This window comes from Kryptolebias marmoratus, linkage group LG1, assembly GCF_001649575.2.
Source record: "Kryptolebias marmoratus isolate JLee-2015 linkage group LG1, ASM164957v2, whole genome shotgun sequence".
Taxonomy (NCBI): Eukaryota; Metazoa; Chordata; class Actinopteri; order Cyprinodontiformes; family Rivulidae; genus Kryptolebias; species Kryptolebias marmoratus.
Window position 1 is genome coordinate 26,694,541 of NC_051430.1, and position 23,556 is coordinate 26,718,096.

The following is a 23,556-nucleotide window of genomic DNA, read 5'->3' on the forward strand; positions in this document are numbered from 1 at the left end:
GACATTTGTTCTTTTTTTGCAAAAGTTACCAGGGGGGAACCAAATATTTCAGCTGTCTGAAATAATCGGTTCCCCCTCTAAAACATGGGACAAAAATAATTTACCAACAAGTCCTTACCTGTGTTTATTCCTCTGTATTATGATATTATTAGCCCATTTTATTTTTAAAAGAATGATGTTTTTTGTTTTTTTAATGAGAAATATTTGCCCCTCTAAACAATTCTGTTAATAGATAAGTCATTATTTACGGAAACGCAGGGGGAACCGTATCTGATGGGGGAACGGGGCTCGACGTAACAGCAGCAACTCGAGCACATTGCTGCCCCCTATATGTCAAGAGGACAAATAACGCCTTTTCTGTTCAAATTGCCAACCCAACTTGATCCAAAAATTTACATGAGAAGTAAAATCATTGCATTAGAATTAAAGAAAGTTAGTTAAAGCATTACCAGCAACTCTCAGCAGTGCTGTGCTCTGGCCTTTTCCCAGCTTGTTGGAAGCCTCGCACATATAAACCGCCTCATCGTAGCTCCTGACTGACTGGATGTAGAGAGTGGCATTTTTCTGTCTGAATGAGAGGGATATTAATGGTCAAAATGAATTTGTTTTATCTCTTTAATCAACATTACAACATGGTCACTCACCCCAATGAAATCCTGCCTCCGGTCTGCTTTGAGTGGCCTCTCTTCACCCAGCTGATGGAGGGCAGAGGGTGACCCGACACCTCACACTCCAGCACAGCCTGAGTGCCCACAGGAACCGTCAACACCGTGGGCCATAGTTTCACTGATGGAGGGACTGCGAAGAAGAGAAAAGCCCATCACAACCCAGAGTTTCCACCACATTCAGGCAGGTCTGTGTTAGTCTCCTACCCAACACAGTTAGAGTCACTCTTCTAGAGGTGAGGAATCTTTGAAGGTGGATGTTTGAAGCCCTGCAAAAGTAGCTGCCGCCGTCGAACTCCTGGATGCTGTGGAAGAAGAGGTCTCCACTGGGCAGCACAGTTCTGTTTTCTGTGGGAGGAAGAAGCTGGTTGTTTTTGAACCAGGACACCTGAGCTCCTGGTCTGCTGTGTGGAGGCCTGCAGGTGAGCGTGACCGTTTCTCCTCTCCGCACCGTCATGTCTCTGGGCTGCTGCATGAAACTCCAATGCATCACTGAAAACACAGCAGTCGAATGCTCAGATGTCTTACATTGTGTGCCATTTTGGCATCCGTTATTGCTTGCCATTTTTGGCTAATTGAATAATCAGTTTATGATGGCATTCAGTACCAGCTGGAAGCAGGAGAGCTGGCTGTGATCTGATTGTCTCCTTCTGGTTTGATGCTTCACAGTGATAGAAGCCCTCATCCTCGTTTGTCACATTTCTGAAGAAAACAATCAGAAATCAAATTTATGTCCTCAAACAATATAAACTCAATTTAAAAACATTTAAGCTGCAGACTCTGCAGTAAACTCATTACAAAGTCCTATTGTTCTGATAATATATATATATTGGTAATATTGTATGATACACTCTGCAGTGTAAAAGGAAACATGACTATCAGAATCAAAAATGGGTTATATATTTATATTTTTAAGTATCCCTGTTTCACCCAACAAGACAGTAAATTTTAGGCTGAATTTTAATAAAATCATAGCTGTTAAGAGAGAAAAAAGGAAAAATATCCCTGGTTTTCTGAGCAGCCTCAGACCTGAATGTGAGCAGCTGTCCATTGTTCTGGAGGCTGAATGAGGACGAGCAGTTTGACAGGAGGGAGCCGTCTTTGAACCAGTGCACCATGGGAACAGGGAAGCCACGAACAGTGCACTGCATGGAGACCTCGGCACCCATGGCAACGGTGATGTTGTCAGGGCCCTGGATGATCTGCAGCCTCCCAGGAACCCCTGCAAGACAGACGGTCCTTGTAAGACATGAATTCCTTACAAAAAAAATGTAATTTATAAATCAGCAGCAGGACTAAAAGGCTCATGCTCACCTTGCACAGTTAGTTTAGCTGGTTTGCTCTTCTTACTGATGTTCAGTAAAGGGTTGTGTGTGACACAAATGTATACTCCATCATCCTCTAAAGTCACGTTAAAAAGGTGCATTGTGCTAGAAGTCTTTCTTTGTTGACCCCCTCCATACTCCCCCTGAACAGAAAAGCAGTTTGAAGGACATAAACACATATCTGAGGGGAAAATATGCCCTGCTGTGACTCATACATTGTCTGAGTTTTGCAGTTGCAGCAGACTTTTCTTTGTTTTTCCAAACAGCTTATAAAAAACTACAGAGTATAAAACACTTAAAGGAAACTGTACACCAAATCAGACTCACGGCAGAAGAAGAAAGGAGAACCCAAAAAGCCATGAGCTCTGACACTGACACTAAAATATTGTGATTTAGCTCCTATTTTTATGGAATATTGCAAACACAGCTTGCTGAAAATGATTTTGAGACACAGGACTACAAGTAAAACAGCTGTAAATATCTGCAAGCAACAATATGAGACTAAAACAAGGAATAAAAGAGATCAATAAAGACAGCTGATCTATGATCCACTTAATAAATTAAGTGGAGCTCACACTGAAAGAATATTTTCCATGTAGTAAAGATTAGATTGACACATACAGATACAGTAAAATCAGAAATGTTGGCTATGCAGCTGTAATGTTTGGTGCCAAAAAATCCCCCAAGAACGGATATTTTTGAGGAGACATAAAAACTACTGAACTTGTTTATTTAGTTTGGTAGTTTGTCAATTAAACGACTCAAAGTCCAGCAGTTTTCATGCAGACATCTAGTCATGGCTGCAGATTCAGGACATTTGCCCATTGCTTAGTTCCTTGTGCCTTTCAGAAAACCAGTTTAGGTCCTAAAATAAATCTGAGACAGTTTTTCTATCGGTGCTCACCTGAAACTGTCTGCCTCTTGTGACGTTCTTCCCGTCTTTAAGCCATGCAATGTTTGCCGGAGGTGAACTTTCTCCTGACACACACTGGAAGAAAACAGCTTCTCCTTCTTTGATTGTTTGGTCCTGAGGACTGAAGAAAACATCTTCCAACCCTGGAATGCACAGGAACAGTAATAATAATATGTTCCCTACAGTCACACAACATGTTTAATTTGATTCAGAGGAAGTTGGAGTTTAAGAACTACGGTCGTGAAATTTGAGATTCCTTCTTCACTTCCAGATCCAGACTGAGACAGATGTGAAAACTTAACTGCCTCTTGACCACATGGTAACAACCAAAACCATCACTTCTTATGGACTCTTTGACAGAGGTGGCGTGGTGTACGTAAACTCACCCAGGGGAGATGCGACTGTCGAGCCGAGCAGAACGAGTGAGCAGAGGATAGAAGTCATCTGTGGGAGCAAAGGAATGGAGATGCAGACTTGCATCCTACTGCAGAGCTCCGTAAGAAGACTGAAGAAACCAGTGTGTAGCTTCCTCCATGATGTCAGCCTGAAGAAGAGCACAAATAAAAAGATTTTCTACACAATTTCATGTCATGAATTCATTTTAAATGCTACACCGTGTCTGTCTTTTGTTTTTTGTTTGTTATGTAGTGAACAAACACTGGTTTATTCTTTGAGTTAGGTGCTTTTTCATGTTTGAATAATATGATGGCTTAACAACCAAAAGACCTAATCATCTGAAAGCAGTCAGGTATAAGGACTAGACTGCAAATGAATGAAAAAACATGACATGACATGACCATTTTTTAATTAAAATACAAGCAAACAATGGTTGTCTCAACACTTTTGCACAGTACTGTACCTTCAATAATAATGATACTGAGATATAAAACAGAATTTACCAACATTTAAATTTAGTGACTCAGTTTGAAACTGTGCAGAAAAGCTGAAAAGGCTAAACCATTTTGGGCTTTTTCTCCATGGATCCATTTCTCCAACATGATATTTCAAACAATAGTTGTTACTCATTCAACAAAACCACAGCTACACTTTTGATCAGTTTTCAGTAAATGTATTCAGCAGATGGATTTAACATAATTCCCTCCCTGCCTCTCATTCTCTTAAGCCCTCCCCTCTCTTTTCCTTTTTGCTTCATTCCTATTTTGGTTGTGGCACCACAGCAAGCTCAGCTTTGTCCTCTTTAGTCCCTTGAATGGGCACAGCCACTTTATAGAGCTCACACGGTGGTCCTTCACTCAATGAAAGTGACATGAAAAGAGGCTGCGGAGCTTTGTACTGTGAAGATCAGTTATTGGTCCCTGCTTGGACAGCTAACCGTCTGATCATATATGCTTTCATGATCCTCAGTTTAGCCATGTAGGGTCTGATCCTTCATCGTTTGAATGTGGTGCAAAATTTTCATTTTGTAACGGCTGAAGTTGCACGATAAAACCTGAGCAAATAGAATTTTGTTTGCAAGAGGCTCGCCTATGATTCATGAGCTAATAGTTGCTGTGTTTTAACTAAGACCAACAAAGTCAGACATGCAGAGGTTAATCAGAGAATTAATTAAATGTTTTTGGATCAAATCTTCTGTTTAGCAGTTACTGGACAAAACTGTCACCAGAAGACTAAAGGTAAACTAAAACACAGTGACGTAAATCATCCTGCTTGGTGCAATTAGGTTGTTGCAGAGAAAAATAGTGCAACTTTCATGCCTCCCGACTTTGTGTAAATTTATGCTTTTCAGGCTGAGGGTGAAAAAACAGCCTCAGGGTACAGTTTGGAATTATCCACCCTCTAGGGTTGAATATTGGTCGTCAGGGTAGCTAAATGTACATTTATGTTCCAGAGTAGTAAAAGGTACATAAATGGACTAATTATACACAGTGTTACAGTACAGTGTCAAGAGATAATTTGTGTTTAATGGAGGTGGAGACTATTCATTTCAAGGTCTTTATTGAAAGCATCTTTCATTAAAAGTCTATAAAATGTCATTCTAGAGTTCCTTTACTTGATCTAATCTGTCAGAAGATTGAAACTGGAAGCCAAAATAAATGAAAAAAAAAAGAAATGCAGCATTTTCTGTTTTGTTTTTATAGTTTTTTATGGCAAAGAATATTAATTAACTTGCAATGTCATGAATACCTGTCCAAAAATTGTCATAAAGTAAGAAACGTTTTTTTCATGTTGATGGTTAATGTGTCCTTAAGTAAAAAATATGTAAGCAAAATTTGTGAAAGGCTGCCAACTACCACAGGAGTGAGCTGAAGTGACTAAAAAAGGGGCAACGATGACAACATCCACTGAAGAGCCGTCTGGGATTGAGAAGTTCAACAATTCTGAGTATCGGTACGTGTTTACACTCATGTTTGTTGAGTTAGGTATGAAGATAAGTGTTTTGTTTACATTAAGTGCTTACCTGCATTTAAGAATTGCATGTGAATATATCTGAAAAACTACTGGAGTTAACCTTGTCAAGCTGCACCATTTGATACAGCTCAGGATAACCTTTTTGTGTTTGATTTAACAGTTTGCAGTGAGTACTTTTAATTTAAAGACTTTGCAAGGATGTTATTTATTTGTGCATAATGTCAGTAACCTCAAAGTTGTGTTGGTCATTACAATATTGTTAAAGTTTTAATCTTTTAACCATTCTCAGCTCAGCTGCCTTAAGAGTGATAAAGACTTGCCTCTGATGGCATACCAGAACCAGTCAAAACAAAACATCGAGACATTAGTCACATTATTCATCCCTGTTGAGCTAAATGCATCCGTGAATTGCTCGGTGGGTTCTGCAGGACCAGTGGCTGCTTGTACTAACACAAAGCTAAGAGCCCGTGGGTGTTTTATTTGTTTGACTACTGAGGCTCACAACAGATCGTTTACACTGTTTAGCATGTCATTAAGACGTTTTTAGACCTCACACTCTCTTGTATCCTCTTTCGTTCAGGATTGTCGTCATAGTTTGTTTATTTTCTTACACTTGTGATCAAATTAAACTGTGAAGATGAAGAACTTTGACAACCTGTATGTGCCAAAACATCACATGGATGTGCAGCATGTTCAGCTCTTTTACATTATATTTTATGATGTTACCAAACCTAATTCCCAAACATTGTTGCAGTATTCAAACTGAGAAAATATCGTGCTCAAAAACATTTTGTGATTAGACACAAGAAGAAGATAAAATCTTTTGAGCACATAACCTAAACCACGTGACTAAAAAAATAGATTAAATTGCATTTTATTTAAGTCTAATTTGAGTGCATTCAAAACTGAATTTTATTATACTTATGGCACTTTTTTTTAGCAACAATATAATCGTGTTTTATTCTTTGTGTTTTTAGTGCATAGACTCACTTCACAACAAGAATAAATGTGAAACCATAATTTTGGGGGGAATCTACATGTTAAAATTTCAAGGCTCTCGTAGTCATAATCTTGTTTTCACGGTGAAGTTTTATTTCTACTTCAGATTTACATTTTAACAAAATCAAACTGTTCATATGAACCCAGCAAAAATAGTGTTAACTTAAAATTTAGAAACGTTTGTGTAACACACTGGACATTTCATTTGCATGTCCTTGAATATTAAAAGCAGCATCATAAAACAAATTTAAACAAGACATTCAGAGCAAATGTAAATCATCCTGTTCTATACGTTTTTACCAGTCTACTGTATGTGCTGTGGAGCGTTCTGTGAGAATATTTGTACTTACTCGACACGTGTCTCTGTTTTAATTTAGAATCAGATCGTTGGTCCTCATCAGTGTCTCCTGTTTGTGCTCTTCTCTCTCCTGATGCGTCCGCTGAGCTTCCACTGAAGAGAGAACAACGATCCACAGCCGCTCGCATGCACTCTACACCCTCTACATCTTTACACACACCCACACACACACACTTTGTGCATGCTCATTCAAAGCCAGCAGATGTAATGATGCACAAAAACGAAAGTAAGCTGTGCACCTTGCTCCTTGCTGTGTGTAGTGAAGGAAGAGGCTTGAAATGATCAAATATTAAGGGTTTTGTGTTTCTTAATAAAAGTTTAAAATGTGATTATTGTGATTAAGACTAACAACAATTATATATCTGTTTATTCCAGGCCTGCACAATATTAAAGTAACTTGCAATGTTTGAAATAATTGTTTAATATTGTGATGGCAATATGAAATGTGATAAACCCAAATTTTCTGTCTCCTTTCTTTTTTCTCATCATTATCATCTAAACCAAGTGTGGGCATCAAGGCCATTTAGAGTCCATTTCCAAATTTTATGTGAAATAAAATGTTTGAATTCATTTGGATCTTTACGTTATAATTATAAAGGTCCCTTTAATGCACTTTTGACTGGGCTTCTCTTCAAGTTTATAGGTTTGCAACACACGATCAAAATCTTCTCCTTCTAAACAAACCCATACATTTTAGTCACAGTTTGATTTTGATTTTCATGTGGTCACAATTTTTTCTTCATTACTAAAAAACCTAATATATATATTCATATATTGGAAGACATTGGAAGATACTTTCATTCATTACAAAACAATTATTGTGCTCATATTTGTTCTTAATAATTTTTTTACCATGTTTAATTATTAGTACACATATTGTCAACACTATTCTGCAGCTTTAGGTGGTGCAAAAGTGTAAGAGTCATTAAGGTTATATTTCCCAGCAAAATATTGTGTAAATTAACATTGCTATGGCACTAAATAATTATTAAGGCAGCTAAGTGATCCTGATTAATCTGTCAATAAGTGATGGTTGTGTCCTCATGAATATAGGTTAATGGGGGTAAATAAAATCACTTCTGCATCAGCACTCAGCTCATCAATAAACAGTCATGTGGAGCAGGTTCTAGATGTAAAAAATTGTTTATGCTTTTGCATTCACTTTCAAAAATAACTGCAATTGTATGTTTTCGCTTTTGTCTCTGCTGCACAACACTGGTAGTTTTTAGTTAACTGGGTGAGTTGTCATGAATTTTTTTGCAAATTACATCGATAGTCACCATTAACAAGAACATGCAGTTCTTCGAAACATGCTAATGGTTGGATATTTAACCATCAAACATTTTAACACTGTTTCTGTATGCCACATGGCTGCAGACTTCTAAATCTGCTTTAAGTGACATGTTTTAATGTCACATTGGGGCAGGAACAAAATAAATAACTCATCCACACGAGCATGGCTGCAGCCAACATACTACTAGGGATAGATGAAGTCCTTGCAAATGTAAATTGATGGTCTGTTCAGCATAATCAAATGGAAATGAAAGAGCAATTGTGCCGATTTATAATCTATGCAGGGAGGGATGTCTTAATTAAGCAGAGAAAACAGACATAGGTGACAAAATGCAACATGAAGAACATAAATACACAAAAGGAGGTGTAAGGTTCCAAGGTGTGTTCCAAGTGTTCTAATGTGTGTGTGTGTGTGTGTGTGTGTGTGTGTGTGTGTGTGTGTGTGTAAGGTCCTTTCAACAACCTTTGCACCTAATTTTTTTGATCATGTCTTAGATGTTCAAGTTCCAACTGATAATTTTACAGATTTATGAATATTTTTTTATTTGGTTTAATTATAAGGATAATTAACATCAACAACAACAATAACAAAAAATACTCTCACTACTTATTAAATTTCAAACACATATAAACAATTTAGAGCTACTCATCATGAATAGAGGATCAAATTGTTCTACATATGTGCCACTAAAGTTAGAACCTTGCAGATTATAAGGCCAATGTTTAGATAAAATGTAAAAAAAAAAAAAAAAAACAGGGAAAGAGCCATAAAGAATTGGGGTTTAAATACTAAAGTGAATGATAAAAGTTGTTGATTAAATCCAATGCTGTAAGGTGAGAATCACAGACACAAGAGATGAGAAGAGGATGATGATCGGAGAGATGAAGATGGGGTTCGCCGAATCATAAAGCTCAGATAAACACAGAGCCTTCTCCAGCTGTTGGTGAGTCTCAGCACTAATGCCTGGAAACATAAAGTGTTTTTAGGACAGAGGCATTTAGGTGATGACATAAAACTGCTTTTATACAAAGCACAGTTTCAGATCTCACCATGTTGGGACCATTCCCTCCACACATGCAGATATTCAGGGTCTTGTTCCCCCTCAGAAGCTATGGTCAATGCAAAAAATGTTTTTAAATGAAAATATGTCCTGTAATGACAACGAATCTCTGAATGACATGACATCTGTGCTCTCACCTTTGGAGTGCTCTGTCAGAAGGTGTTTCAGCTCTCTGAGAGCCCGAGTCAGGTTCTCCAATCGGTGCTGCAGCTGGAGGTTCTCTTCCTTCAGCGTGTGGATGGTGTCCTGCAGCTCGTACGATGAGCCACAACGCGAGTGCAGAAAAATCCACCAAAACACGGCAGTGGCTTGTAAAAAAGAAAACATTGTTGACAACTCTAGATGTGGGTCAAATCTCTGCAGTTGGTTAAAGTTCTGCTGAATGTTTTTGCAGCTCCACAGTGCTTCAAAGTCCAGCGGAGGAGTTTAATGTACTTTAGAAGCAGGCCTGTTTCTGTGTCAGAATGGATTCACTGATGGGTGAGTAAATGATCCTGCTCCCCTCAGACCCACTCTACAAGATCAATTGTCCTGATTGGTGTTCAGGGCCCAAATTAAAAAAAACGCAGATACAAGATGTTCTGTAGTTAATGCCTCCACATTGTCACATGATGCAATAAATAAATAAACATGCTCTCATTATAAACTTGATAAAAAAAAATTTTTATCAACTCTGTGCATGATAAAAGAGATGGAAGATGTATAAAATATAGAGTTTACATTGATGTAAAAAGATTTATATATTTGCTTTCATTAAGATGCTGAATTTCTAATGTTTATGTATTTATTTTGTTATCATCTTGTGTACATGAAACTTTAAAAAGAGTAGAAACCATACGGTTGAAAAAAAAACTCTAAATAAAGGTTTTCTACTAGGGTTTTGACAGTTTAAGCCTGCAACAAAAAGTTGAACCGAGCGAGCTCCGGAGAACGCACCGGAAGTGGCTGCCTGGAGCGCTGATTAACTTCCGGGTCAGCGTCTGGTCAAAGACGAACGGAATGGCGGCTCACATGTCGAGGTGTAGGACCTGGAGTCGGGTTCAGAGGTAAGACGCGTTTTTTCCACCGGTGAACGGAAAACGGTCCGAACCAGAAACACGGTACCGACCGTCACGCGCCGTGTCGCGCGCTTCTGCGGACACGCGCGGCTTTAAAACCCTCCGTGCGTCATTTCCAGAGAGGAGCCGTCAGTTAGCGTCATGATGTGAGGAACTGGCATGTTGGCCAGCGTCTTTGCTGGATAATTATGGCAGAAACAAACTCTGGACTTCTCGTGATTATTGCTTATTTAGTGTCTTTGAATATATTAAATTTATGTGTGTTCTCTATTTTTTTGTCATAAATGTTGTAATAGAATAAAGGACGCATACATAATATTAAGAAAACTCATCCTTCAGCTGCCCTAAACCTTGTTTCCTAAATGTTTTTTCATGGCAGAGAAACTTTACAAAGTCAAACAATTGTCTTTTTTGTAAATGATCGCAGTCATGTAAAACATTTTACTCTCTACATCATTTTGGGGTATTTTATGACAACATATTTTTCACTTCCTTCACTATTGTCCTTTTTTACCTTTAAAACATACCATCAAGTAAAACAATTACACACACACATTCGTGGCTGAAGCCATACATTTTCAGTTTTATAAAACTAAAGTAATTAACCAGATATTTAACAGACATGTTCCTCTGTAAGATTTACTTCTTTTGTTGTTTTGGACCATTTCCTCTTACGGGCCCATCAATTTGAAAAGTTTTCTGTTTCTAATTAATAAAAAAGATAAATGTTGAAATTATCATACTTAACTCAGGGTCTTCTGCAAAGCTTTTTAACCATAAAATGGTTCTAAGAGTAAGAACTTTGGTTTAATTGTGTTGTCTGTATGTGAACAATTACGATGCTTCATGATGACTTTCACACAACCTTTTTTTAAACAGAACCGCTGTTGTTTTGTATCAGAATAAAAGCTAGAAATTACAATTATTTGTTTTCCTTTGAGAAATGTAGCATAGCTCATGTTACATTTATTTTGAGCATTGAATGGTGTCCGTTTTTTAAAAGAGGAAAGAGATTGAGGTTATGGGTTTAAAATCACATGGGTTACATGCAGTTGACACTTTTTCCTGTTCCTGATCAATAAAACTGACTAAGTTTGTTTTTACACAGTTTGTCAAGAAAGAAACTTTGGATACCAAGTCAAGTGTGTGGTATAAACTGAGAAAACGGGTCACAGAGAGGAGATGATGTGTGCCGTGTCAGCTAATAGATGTCGATCTATACATATATTTGATTATCTTTTAAATTTTCCCTTCTGCACTTCCCCTAGAGTGGACCATTTCTGTGTAACATCTTTCAGGCTTCCTAACAGGAAAAATTAATGTACTGAACTGAATAAGAGAAGAGTTCACACAACAAGTACCTTATGAGCATAGAAGTGTTAATAAGTTTTCTGAAAAAACACTGACGTTAAATGTGTCTGTCTTGTTGTTTGTTAAAGGTTTGGGATTGCAGCGTACAGAAAATACAGCAGTGGTGGCGGATACCCTAATATTTCTCTCTCTACACCGCTTCCCGGCATCCCAAAACCAGTGTTTGCATCTGTGGATGGACATGAAAAATACGAGACCAAGATTACTACTTTGGAAAATGGCCTCAAAGTTGCCTCTCAAAACAAATTTGGTCAATTCTGCACAGTTGGAAGTAAGTTCCATCTTTAATGCAAATGTTAATTATACATACTTGTTTCATTTATTTGTCTAAAATCAGTTTTGTTTTGTTTTTTTTGCCTTTTTTTTTTTTTAGTTTTAATAAATTCTGGCTCCAGACATGAAACAAAGTACCCAAGTGGAATAGCACACTTTTTAGAGAAACTCGCCTTTTCTGTAAGTAAAAGAACGTAAACGGCTCCAAATGGAAAAACATCAAGACATTCAGGCATGTTAAGTAAAACTAAAATATTTTTTTTTCTATAGTCTACAGCACAGTACGGGAGTAAAGATGAAATCCTTCTCACTCTGGAAAAACATGGGGGCATTTGTGACTGCCAAACATCAAGGTATTTAACACAGAATGAGGGATTAAAAAAATAGATTTTTGTGAATGAGAGCATGTCCTTCAGGCACTAAGTGTTGTTTTTGTGATGTGTCCCTTCCTATTCAGAGACACCACCATGTATGCAGTGTCTGCTGAAGTAAAAGGTCTGGACACTGTGGTCAGTCTTCTTTCTGACGCCGTCCTGCAGCCTCGCCTGTTGGGTGAGTCCGTTTTACTTCCCGGACAACGGTTGGAGCTTCCTCTTTCAGAGACGTAAACTGCGTTTTGTTTAATCGCAGATGATGAGATCGAGATGACCAGAATGGCTGTGCGGTTTGAGTTGGAAGACCTCAACATGAGGCCGGATCCCGAGCCGCTACTCACCGAGATGATCCACTCAGTGAGTGACCTTTGTGATGATCCCAGTAACTGAAGTGACTTTTCTCAGTATGTTTCAACTCTGGAAAATCTCTGAGTAAAACATCTTCAGAAACCAACAAAGGAAATGCATTTGTCTTTAATTCAAGCACAGAACAAAGACATGACATTTAGATTAAAGAAACAAATTCTAAACACATTATATAACCTGTAATAAGCAGATTAAATTTATTTTAACCTTCTTGACAGTCTTAATAACCAAAAGCCGAACATTCAGACACTCCAGACCTCAGAACTAATTGGTCAACTTTTCTTCGTTTCCAGGCTGCATATAGAGGAAACACAGTCGGACTGCCTCGCTTTTGTCCTGCAGAGAACGTGGACAAGATCGACAAGAACGTGCTCCACAGCTACCTGCAAAACTACTACTGTCCCGAGCGCATGGTGCTGGCAGGCGTGGGCATTGAGCACGATCAGCTGGTGGAATGTGCCCAGAAGTATCTGCTGGACGGGAAGCCCGTGTGGGGAACGAGCTCAGCTGCAAACGTGGACCTTTCTGTGGCTCAGTACACCGGGGGCATCGTGAAGGTATTTCCAAGTCAAAACATTGTTTTGGTTGCGTAATGGAGAGATGATCATATTTTTCTGTAACGTTTCAGATGGAGAAGGACATGTCCAACGTGAGCCTCGGCCCCACGCCCATCCCGGAGCTCACCCACATCATGATCGGCTTGGAGAGCTGCTCCTTCCTGGTTGGTGTTTGCTGTGTGTTTCAGAGACAGCAGTGTGATACGGGCTGGGTTATAAAACAGTGTTCCTGTCACAGGAGGACGACTTCATTCCATTTGCCGTGCTGAACATGATGATGGGCGGAGGAGGCTCCTTCTCTGCAGGAGGACCCGGGAAAGGCATGTTCACCCGCCTGTACCTGAATGTACTCAACAGGTGAGCATCAGACTGAAAGTTCTCTTTATACTTCTGAATTTCATCCCAGGTTTCAGCACTGATTGTTCCACGTTTCCGCTGCAGGCATCACTGGATGTACAACGCCACCTCCTACCATCACAGCTACGAGGACAGCGGCCTGCTGTGTATCCACGCTAGTGCTGACCCCAGACAGGTTCGTATGGCTTTCAATTCAAAATCAGTAACTGATGTGATCCAAATTTACTTTCAGTACTTTTAATGGAGAGATGGGAGAACACACACATTGTTTTTTTTTATTTTATTTTTTTCCCAGCACAGCCTCTTTACTAAACTCCTATTACACCAAAAAGTCCCAATTATTCTTCAGGGTTTTGTGATGTTCTGCAGCACAAAATAGGCAAATGTGGCTCAAATATTGGGTACGTTCTTAACCAGTTTGAAAAGTTTGCAGAATAATCCACAGAAGTGTCCGTAGACTAAACACTGAACCACAGTTTGCAGGCATGAACCTTTCAGGGCAGTTCTGCCAACATTAAGATATGAATATCCTGCATTCAGCCCAACGTTGAAAGAGAAAATATAACGCAGACCAGTAACTTTACCTTTGTCTTGTCAACAAAAAGAAGTGATTCAGTCTAAAACAGCTGCCTCTTTGGGGACTGAAATTCTAGTCAAATTGACTTGAGCATCCATGCGCTGTGGTCCTGACTGTTCTAATGCCTTAAAATTCATTTATTGTCTATATAGGCAGAAATTTTATGACAGAATAAAACTATTACAAACTAAATCACACACGATTCTATTCAACTGCTGGAAAATAAACCTATTTTACTTTTAATTGGTATGGGTTGTAGATGTGGTGTAAATAATGAGTAATGTGGTTCATACGGTGGTTGTTCTCACCGCCAACGTTCACCTCCAGGTGCGGGAGATGGTGGAAATTATAACCAGGGAGTTCATTCAGATGGGTGGAAGCGCAGGAGAGGTGAGGATCATCACAAATGAGCTTTTATTTATTATTGTAAGACGGTGAATAAAAAGCCAAGTGTTTACATTTTCCCCTTGTGCTCCCAGATGGAGCTGGAGAGAGCCAAGACTCAGCTGAAGTCCATGTTGATGATGAATCTCGAGTCCCGACCTGTCATCTTCGAGGACGTTGGACGCCAGGTTCTCTCTACTGGAAAGAGAAAGCTGCCGCATGAGCTCTGTGATCTGATTAGTAAGTTGTTGTTTTTTTAAAGAAGTAATTCTGTGTTTTCTTGATTCTTCAGTCTGACTCGTGGAATAATTGACATTTAAATGATTTCTAGGCAGCGTGACAGCCGGCGACATTAAAAGAGTGACCACCAAGATGCTGCGCAGTAAACCTGCCGTGGCCGCTCTCGGAGACCTGACGGAGCTGCCTTCGTACGAACACATCCAGGCCGCTCTGTCGAGCAAAGATGGACGTCTGCCCCGCATTTACCGCCTCTTCCGATAGATAACTCGGCCTCCACTGTAAACAAACGGGACTGGAAGCTTACACTAGTGTTCCCTACGACAGAACTCAGCACAGCTCAGTCTGGGAGGGGACTAATACCTGGTCTCTGCCTTGAGCCTCCGACCGAGGACAAGAAGGGGAAATTTAAAAATAATAATAACTCATTCTACTTCACAGTAATCTTAGTCTGGATGAAGCTGGATATTTTCTATTTATTGTCTATGGGTGAAAAACCTTTTTTTGCCAGCTTGGTTTGTTTTCAGAGTGACTGTTTGCCCCAAAAGACAAAATATTCACATAACTTTCCCTTTAAAACTCCAACAACTAGCGTGCAGTATGTTTCTAAGTCTGTGAATCTTTACTGTAAATCAAGTCGTTTCACATTTTATTGTATCTTTAACCCTCTTTAAAAAAAAAAAAAGAAAAGAAAAAGCTTTTCCCTAAGTGAGTAAAGTAAAATCTAAAATAAAGGCAACAATGTTCATACTAAAACATTTTATAACGTACCTTCAAATAAATAAGGGTCATAGTGCACAGCTAAAGGCACTCAGTAAATAATAAAGTTTGGACATATTTTCAGGGAAGTGATTCATGGTTTGCTCAGAAGTCTGAAGTTACAGTTTTAATGTTATCATGTAAAGGGGCTTTAAATGTGGTATATTTGTTTTATTGTGTCAAACGTTAAAGTATAGATTTGGCTTCAAATACATGAGATTGATGCCACTTTAAGTAGCAAAACTGACAGAATATATAAAACAAGGAAACAGATCTGTATTTCCATGTGTATAAAGCTAAGAAGTTAACATGTCTGCTACATTTAAACTACATTTAAAAATGTATTTCTTGACCTTAAGAAGCAACCGGTTGTGTTTTTATACGTTGTGAAGAAAGTTTGACTTATTAAACTGCTTCATGTTTTAATGCTTTAGTTCTTGTTGGGATTAAACTCCGAGGATATGTTTCTGACTGAAGCTTGACAGAATCGTTGTTGGAGAGAAATGGGTTTGTTTGTTGGTTTGTTTGTACGATTGTGAACAAAATTTAGCCAACAAAGATGTAGGTTTAAAACATTTATTACAGGATGTTACAGGAAACGTTGCAGATTAACATGAGACGTTTTGTTGTTATAAAAACAAAATCCTTAGGCACTTTTTAAAAATAAGTATAAAGCTTTTTAAACTCAGAATGCATTTTGTAAGTGCTACATACAGTACGTAGATGATGTGTTTAGATAAGAGGTAAGGCATTGAGTTAGAGGAACACTTGGCCTAATAATAGCAGTGACAGGCATTTCTAATAGTCTTTTTTTTTTTTTTTTTACAGGTAGTGAGTTCCTAGAAAAAATAAAAGCATTAAATACATCAGATCTCCCTGAAACAGTAACAAGTCGTGACCTCATGATAAATAAGGTAACAGCTCCCGTCTCTCCAACGAAACGTTAAAATTCAAGTAAGTTTAGACATCTAAATGTTCACCTCCGTTACGTTTAGTGCATTATGAATCTAAAGGCATAAAAAGGTAACATTATGGGTCATAATGCTTACATAAAAGGATGCAGATCCAGAGTCTGTAAGGTTAAATCAGTCAACGCGTGACTGAGCAGTAAGCCACGATGGTTGTCTCAGTCATGTCTGAGTAGAAAAGGCCGGATAAATAAAAGCTCGACTGCTGCTGCCTGCCAGCCTTAAGGTCCCCGTGTCTGAGTGAAGCTGTCTTAAGAAGCAGACGTGCTCTGCTTCCTTTTTGGCCCTTGTCCCAGCTGCAGCACAGGTTTGATCCTTTAAATGTTCAGGAGATGCTGCAGACGGTGCTGCTGCTTTGGTTTTTCATAGCTTCCTTCCTCTTCAGCTCTCTGATGGTCATCCTCCTCTTTATGCCCTCCAAGTACAGACTCCGGTCAAACAGTCCCCCGCATAAAGGAATGCTGATGAACACATGAATAAATACAGGACAGGAGATTACTTTCAGCTCTTTAAGTAAAAAGAATATATACATCAGTGAAAAATAACATTAATGGTAACTATACAAACCAATAATTAATTTAAACAGAACTAATGACAAAAATGGCAAATCCTAAGAGGTTAAAAATAAGCCAACTGGCCTTTTTTCTGTTGAAGTTTTGCTTCTCATCCAGGGAGTTTTCTCAAATGAAATGAAAAGTGTGGAGCTTGAAGCTTTTAAACTGCAGTGAGGTGATCCGTTTGTGCAGAAAACTTAAAAGCCTCACGTTTCTTCTGAATTAGAAAAAGTTCCTCGGATGAGGAGTGAAGACTCTTCAACTAGCAGAAAAAAAGTCCAGTTGCCTTGTTTATAAACTCTTTGTCTAAAAAAAACCCATCCCCAGCTGGCTTTTAAAGCTTCTAGCTTCTGCTCAACTCAGCAATACACTTCATTAAATCGTTAAAAACCAAACACTTGCAGAGCGTCTCCTAAAGACTTCCAGACACTGCCACAGATCAGTGAGGTGTTTTAATGGTCAGCGGGACTCACTTGTCTCTTCCTGGCCTGAGTTTAACCTGGAAGACGGCGATGACGGGGCGGTGGTCTGAAGTCTTGACGCTCGAGCAGCTGTTGTATTTCAGCACTGTGATGTCGTTGGCCTGCCTGCTCCTGAACAGGATCCTGTCCTGTCAACACAAAAAGTTTAACCCAACCAGTCAGACAGAACAGCTGAAAGGTTGGCGAATTTGACCAGGAGCAGCGTCTGATTGTCCTCATTCTTACTGTGTATGAAGGTGTTCTCTGTTTAGACGTGGTATCGTAGGTATCGCAGCCGATGTCAAATTTATACGTAGGGAAGAAGTGTATCGGTGGCTCTTGGAAACCTTTGAAGATTGAACCTGCAGACGAGTAAAAATTCAAACAAACAAACTGACTTCAGTTTGAAGGTTTAGCTTCATCCGTACATACCATCTTTCATTTCCTTGGAGAGCTGGTCGTGGTCCAGCAGGAGGCTCACGTCGCCGCCAGCTGCCTGCTTCATGATGCTTTCCACGCCAGCCCGATCCTTGCTCAGCCGAAAGTTAAAATCTCCAAACCAGAAGACCTGATCAAACTTTGTGGTGGCATCAGCTGCAGGTCAGTGTTTAAGAAGGAATAACAGACGACGAGTTAATTTAACACAACCATCACAATCATTTTAATCCTTCACGTCTCTCATGTAAAGTAATTAAAGAAACAAGGACTTACATGGGCTTGAACGGTAAGGGTTGGTGTCTGGAATGCTTTTAGGAAGAGCTAAAGCCTCGATGATCTTGTTGTAGTCGAGTATTCTCTCATAAACTTTGGCATCTCCAGCTGGAGGAAGAACCAGGTGAAAGGTCAAAAAGAGTGTGTTTCTGTTTTCTATGTTCCTGATGACGACACGTTACTGACTCTCGTCTCCTACTCACATGTAAAGTGGGATGTGATGAAGAGGAAGGAAGTCCCAAAAAAGGTGAAGGTGACTCCGACGGCTCCTTTGGTTTTGATCTGGGAGATGATCCTGGTTGTGACCGTTGCGTGCTCCACCTCTGTGAAGATTTTAGTGAAGTTCTGTTTAAACACAATAACTTCAAATATGTGGTGTGCTGACAATAAACAACAGTTTTATAACTCTGAATGATGGTCAAATGAAATGCTTTTAGCAGCAAGACAGAATTTAAGTAAAACACGGAACGCATCCTGACACCAAATTATCTAATTTTATGAAGGCGATAAAATCTAATTAGGACAATTGATAAGATACAGTAGCACTGACTTATTTGAATTAGCTTCAAGTAATATGTTACAAAACCATTTAAGCTACAAGAAGCTGATTTTTATTATAACTTATTTTAATATTGCATCAAATCTGCTCCATTTTCCTTTTTTACAATCTGGCAAATCAATCTTTTATTTAATGTAGACACACTTTTGCATTAAGTCCTTTCTAACTAAATATCATCTGTTGTGCCTTTATTAGTAATACTTCCTGGGCTGTGGCAGGTGCTCTGGTTGGAGCTTTTCAAAAAGCAGGATTTGCTGTTTTTCTTTATATATATGAACAAAATATTAAACATTTCTGAGGTTTCTTGTCTGAAAAAGTGAAACATAACAGCTAATATCAGAATAAAGAGGTAATTGTCAGGAAGAAGAACTGAAATTCAGCATTGTCGAGCTGCAGGTGTCTTTTAGATCAGTCTCAGTTATTTGTGTGAACATCAGTGCATCCGGACCACACAGTTCTAATAACAATGGACAAATGGATCCTTTACGTGACGCGGAACAGACCTGAACAGAACCATATGAGGTCTCTCCTAATGAATACAGTGAGGTACAAAACACCATGAGATGCTGTGTATAGCATCACATAGTGAGGTCCCAGAGTCTCCTGAAGACAGATCTCCCAGTCCCGTCTGCAGACACACAGACACAAACATGCTGATGTAACGGAGCTCACAACAATCTGTGTCATAAATCACAAAGCTTCTCTTTAAGACAAACCCAACTTGTCGGGGCAGCCTTCCTGAACCCCAATGATATAAAAGTCTTGTGCAAATTCAGAGTCTGTAGGAAGGAGGAGATCGTTCAAGTTGGCCGAATGGAACTGAAAAAGGACAGAAGCTGGGTTATAAGTCAGCGGTTGCCTGGGCGTGGTGTGCGGGGTGATGCAGATCCAGGGCTTCCTCCTACCTTTCCCCCTTGCATGTTCCATGTGACGACGTAGACGCCGACCCTCCTGTCGGGAAAATAGCGGTCCAGCTCGTCAGCCCCAAGCAAGGCACCACTTCCCAGCATGCTGCCCTCCAGGAAGCTCCTGGAAGAGAAACATTGAAAAGCAAAATCAGTACTTTTTTCCCCCTAGTTCTGTCTGCAGGATGCAGAGAAGGTAAACACAAAGCTCCTATCTTAGAAAAGGACAAAACAAATCCAAAAGTTGCTGGCTATAGATAAATTGAGCAGAAAGACTGTAGACTATGACCCATTTTGATCAACCTCATGTCAAAGAATACCCCGAACAAGCATTTTCTCTGATCCAGCACTAATCCCCTTCAACTCCTCTTCCTTTAAAGATGGGAGCACAAAGAGAACAAGCGGTATTTGGGCCTAAGGTATTGGTCTAAAGAAATCAGTATTTAGGCTTTTTTCAAAGCACCTTTTCTTGACCTTGGTGGCAAAAAAACAAGTTCAAGGGAAGAAGGAGAAATGTGTAAGAACTAAGGAAAACATAACCGAGTTGGATCGAAAATAAAACTACAAATAATCCAAACTCTGGTGCGAGTCTGCAGTTGTGAAACTAAGATTGTTTAATAAACAAAGTCAACAAAAAGTGCATTAACTGCTTCATTTAAATGTTCTTAAAGTATTGATTTACAGATGTTACAATTATCATATTGTTATTATATTATTATATCATATATTTTCTAAACTCTCCTTTCCCTTTCCGTACTTATCCAGACCTGGAAAATACTCAAATCAAATTCCATCATTTTTAAAGCTGTGTAGGAACCCTGATCTTAGCTTCTTCACCCTTTCATGCAGCATTTCTTATGTTAAAAGGGACAATAATATAAACACCACAGCTCCTTTCCTTTGTGTTTTTAAGAATTCGGTCAGCTCCTGACCTCTAACCATGTCTGCCTGTTAAATACTTCCTCGTAATTAAACTGTGATTACCTTTCATAAGATAAAACTCTCGCAGCCACCTTTCAACCAAGCTCTAAATTCTAATAAGCTCTACCTGGAAAGCAGAACTAGCACCAAAGACAATTTTAGTGGGTTTGAGACACAACAACTAATGTTTATACACAGCACACATTAAGGATAAGACAGGCGAAATCAAAATTTTCTTGAACTTATCCTGATTTTTGCAAATAAAAGACATGCTTCTGTATGAATATTATATTATTACTGTTGCACTGATGCTAAATCTATAGCCTTAAATATTATTGGAATCTACACCAGGAAGAATAAGCAACACAAAAGGACCTTAATATCCAACCTGAGGATCCTTTAAGTCCATCATTTACTCGATCTGTTAAGTTTGTTTACCTGTTTCTCACATCCTGGGGTCTGATGGGACTAAGGACGCTGTAGATGGACTTTATGGAGTTCACAGAGGAACTGTCCCCCATTGTCTCCAGAAGCCGGCTGTCGCTCATGTTCCTGTGGATTCTCTCTCCACCCTTCTCTTTGGCTATAACGGCATAATCCGAGCAATCCTTATCAATCCTATTAGCTGCCCTTAAAGGGGTTGACACAAAGTTCTTGTCCAAAGCAGGAAGAGGCCCCGTGGGCTGCACCGGGGACAGACGTACCTTGGCGGACCTACCCAGGTGGTCTTCCAGGACACTCTGCTGGCTGCGTGGCCTCCTTTCATACTCCGACAGACTGCTCTTCCTGTCCTGAAAGACTGGAGATTCTGATGTGGTCACAGAGTGAGGTCTCACATCGGAGTCCTGCTCATTCCTGACCGTATCAACGTCGCTGAGGACACTTTGGTCTTCTTTAAGAGAGTCTGTGGAGGAGCCAGTTTCAGCTCTGTCGCTCAGGCTCTCCTGGCTGTTTCTTAACCTCCTGGCTCTTGACGTTGCCTCCAACGAAACACTTCTTTTCCCGAACTTTGACAGTCTGGGTCCCACGGGGGGCCGAGGCAAGTGTGCAGCGACCTCGCCTCCTGAAATTCCGGCAGCAAACACAAGGTCATCATTGTGCTTCTTGGAGGATTTCTCATCCGCTAAGAAGGTTTTGGTCTCCCTGCTGTCAGCGCCACCACAGTCTCCTTTATCAGGAAGCTTGCAGGGCTGATACAGGGTGCAGTCCTCTCCATTCTCAGCCATCCTCTCCTCATTTCTGAAACCTGAAGTCAGCTGGATAAAGCTCTCTCATTGCAAAACACCTGCATTTATATATAACATAAAATACTTTAAACCACACAAACATAAAGCATGTATTTTAACTGGATGATGTTGTTATCACCAGCTGTACATACAACAGGGGAAATATTACTTTTTTATATTTTTTAAACGGTTATTATTACTGTTAGCAAGAAACGAAGAAGGATGATAGCCGTTTTATTGTATCACTGTCTCAAAATTATTATTTTAAACATATATTTGTGTGTGTTTCAGCTACCGAACATTTGATTTCGCCATGTTGGCTCAAACAGCTCGTATATAGTTGGGAAAGCTAAATACTAATGCTAACAACATAGCGGCTTTATAAAACCCGTACAGCTAGCTGAGCTAACCAACGTTCAAACCGGACGTTTTTCCCTCCAGTCGTTTAGTTTAACAGGCAACGTTGGTGGTTTTAATTTTCTTAACTCAATAATTATTTCACTATTATTATGCATATTTACCTCCAGTGAAATATTAGCCCCGGAGCGCTTGTTTTAAAATTAGCTCCGCGACTTCCTTAGCAACGTTTAACAACAGATTTTTGTTGCCAAGAGAGTCACTCTGAGTTTAGGGTGAGTCACAGCGCCCCCTGTGGCGGGACAAACAAACTACAACCAAACCTGGACTTGATCAGCCAGTTATATAAAAAATATCAATAAATAAATAAAGACAGTGCCTTAGTTTTGTTGTTCTCGTTGTTGTTTACCTAATGTTAAATGTGTTAGATGAGATGTGGCTTTCCTTTTTTTAATATAAGTAAAAATACTTTTACTGGATGGTGAAAGTATTCGATTGATAAAAAGGTCATGCACTTAATGCTTATCTGATTTAAAAGCTTGTATTTTCATAAAACTATTCTGTAACTATTAAAAGTATTAAAACCTACTTACTACAAAAAAAACTCTGATAACAGTAGTCATAATAATTCGAAATGTGCAATAGTAGTAGTAGTAGTAGAATACTGTATGCCAATAGATTTTAATTACTCATACATTGATGTAAAAGAAGGATTTTACTGTTGCATTAAGTTAAAGTGACACTCATTAAATTATTTGGTATTCTACTAATATTGACATGTTTCCTTATTAAATTATTAATTAGTTGATTGATTGATTCACTCATTTATTCATTGCAATCACTTTTAAACTGATTACTTAACTTGTAAAATTATTTTGGTGCCTTAATTCTGAACAAACATGTTTTATACAGTTCAGTAACTCTGTTATTAGTTATAAATGTTTTGCCAAGTGATGTAAAGCAGAAATAAAGTTTCTACCTGAGATGTTTTGGAGTATTTAAGTAGAAAGTTCTCCCAAAATCAAACAAAATCTCTATAAAAAGTACAAGCCCACCTTAAACTTATACTTAAATACAACACTTTATCACTTTTTTCAGAATATCATTAAGACTTTATTAGAACACTTTTTATGAAACAAAAAGTCTTAAATTGGTTCAAGTTTAACTTCTTCTATGTGATGATTGTCTAATTTACCTTTAAAACATTTAAACAGTAAATATATTAAAAGTATTTAAACAACGACTGTTTACAAAACCAGAATGTTGTACTTTGTTTCTTCATCTTAGACCTTTTTGCTGTGTATTAGTTATTAACTACTAAATACTACATGTAAAAAACGTGTTTTTGTTGTTGATTTTATAGTTAAACCTCATATTCTGAATAATATCAGAGACATCCTGTAACTTTGTTCCAAACCTACTAAAACATGATAACAAATAATAAGTTTTAATATCCACATAAAAGGCTTTTGCAGCTTTACCTGCATAATAAGACTATTTGTTTCCCTCTCAGAATTTAAACCTCGCATATTAAATTTATTTGCAGGTCATATTTTATTTATTCAGCCTTTTTTATTATTGAATATTTAATTTTTTT

The 23,556-nt window shown here is 38.8% G+C and overlaps 3 protein-coding genes across 6 annotated transcripts; 1 reads left to right on the forward strand and 2 right to left on the reverse strand.

Moving 5' to 3' along the window:
- Window positions 1–872: 872 nt before the first annotated feature.
- On the reverse strand, window positions 873–3,036 carry LOC119617567 (roundabout homolog 4-like; the record flags this gene model as incomplete). The annotated part of the gene is given in 5 exon segments (XM_037978885.1): window positions 873–1,157; window positions 1,273–1,367; window positions 1,695–1,887; window positions 1,980–2,133; window positions 2,895–3,036. Coding segments are annotated over 4 exon segments (685 nt in total), but the record flags the coding sequence as incomplete, so codon positions are not given.
- A 6,889-nt stretch (window positions 3,037–9,925) lies between these two features.
- Window positions 9,926–15,723, forward strand: pmpca (peptidase, mitochondrial processing subunit alpha). The gene is made up of 13 exons (XM_017412132.2): window positions 9,926–10,030; window positions 11,482–11,684; window positions 11,787–11,866; window positions 11,957–12,039; window positions 12,144–12,238; window positions 12,317–12,417; window positions 12,720–12,983; window positions 13,055–13,147; window positions 13,222–13,340; window positions 13,425–13,515; window positions 14,245–14,307; window positions 14,397–14,541; window positions 14,633–15,723. The coding sequence occupies exons 1-13, from the start codon at window positions 9,984–9,986 to the stop codon at window positions 14,800–14,802; spliced, it is 1,554 nt and encodes a 517-aa protein (XP_017267621.1). The 5' UTR covers window positions 9,926–9,983; the 3' UTR covers window positions 14,803–15,723.
- A 136-nt stretch (window positions 15,724–15,859) lies between these two features.
- On the reverse strand, window positions 15,860–22,228 carry inpp5e (inositol polyphosphate-5-phosphatase E). 4 transcript variants are annotated; one of them, XM_017412117.2, is made up of 11 exons: window positions 22,124–22,228; window positions 20,815–21,661; window positions 19,456–19,579; window positions 19,272–19,369; window positions 19,054–19,178; window positions 18,195–18,314; window positions 17,992–18,099; window positions 17,713–17,874; window positions 17,527–17,642; window positions 17,293–17,429; window positions 15,860–16,726 (listed from the first exon to the last, which is right to left on the reverse strand). In XM_017412117.2, exons 2-11 carry the CDS (start codon window positions 21,600–21,602, stop codon window positions 16,591–16,593), a joined length of 1,914 nt encoding a protein of 637 aa, XP_017267606.1. In that variant the 5' UTR covers window positions 21,603–21,661; window positions 22,124–22,228; the 3' UTR covers window positions 15,860–16,590. The 4 variants fall into 4 exon arrangements, with proteins under 4 accessions (XP_017267606.1, XP_024860891.1, XP_017267608.1 ...); XM_025005123.2 differs by having other exon boundaries at window positions 20,815–21,622; window positions 22,124–22,210; XM_017412119.3 differs by lacking the exon at window positions 22,124–22,228 and having other exon boundaries at window positions 20,815–20,959; window positions 21,081–21,219.
- Window positions 22,229–23,556: the final 1,328 nt, after the last annotated feature.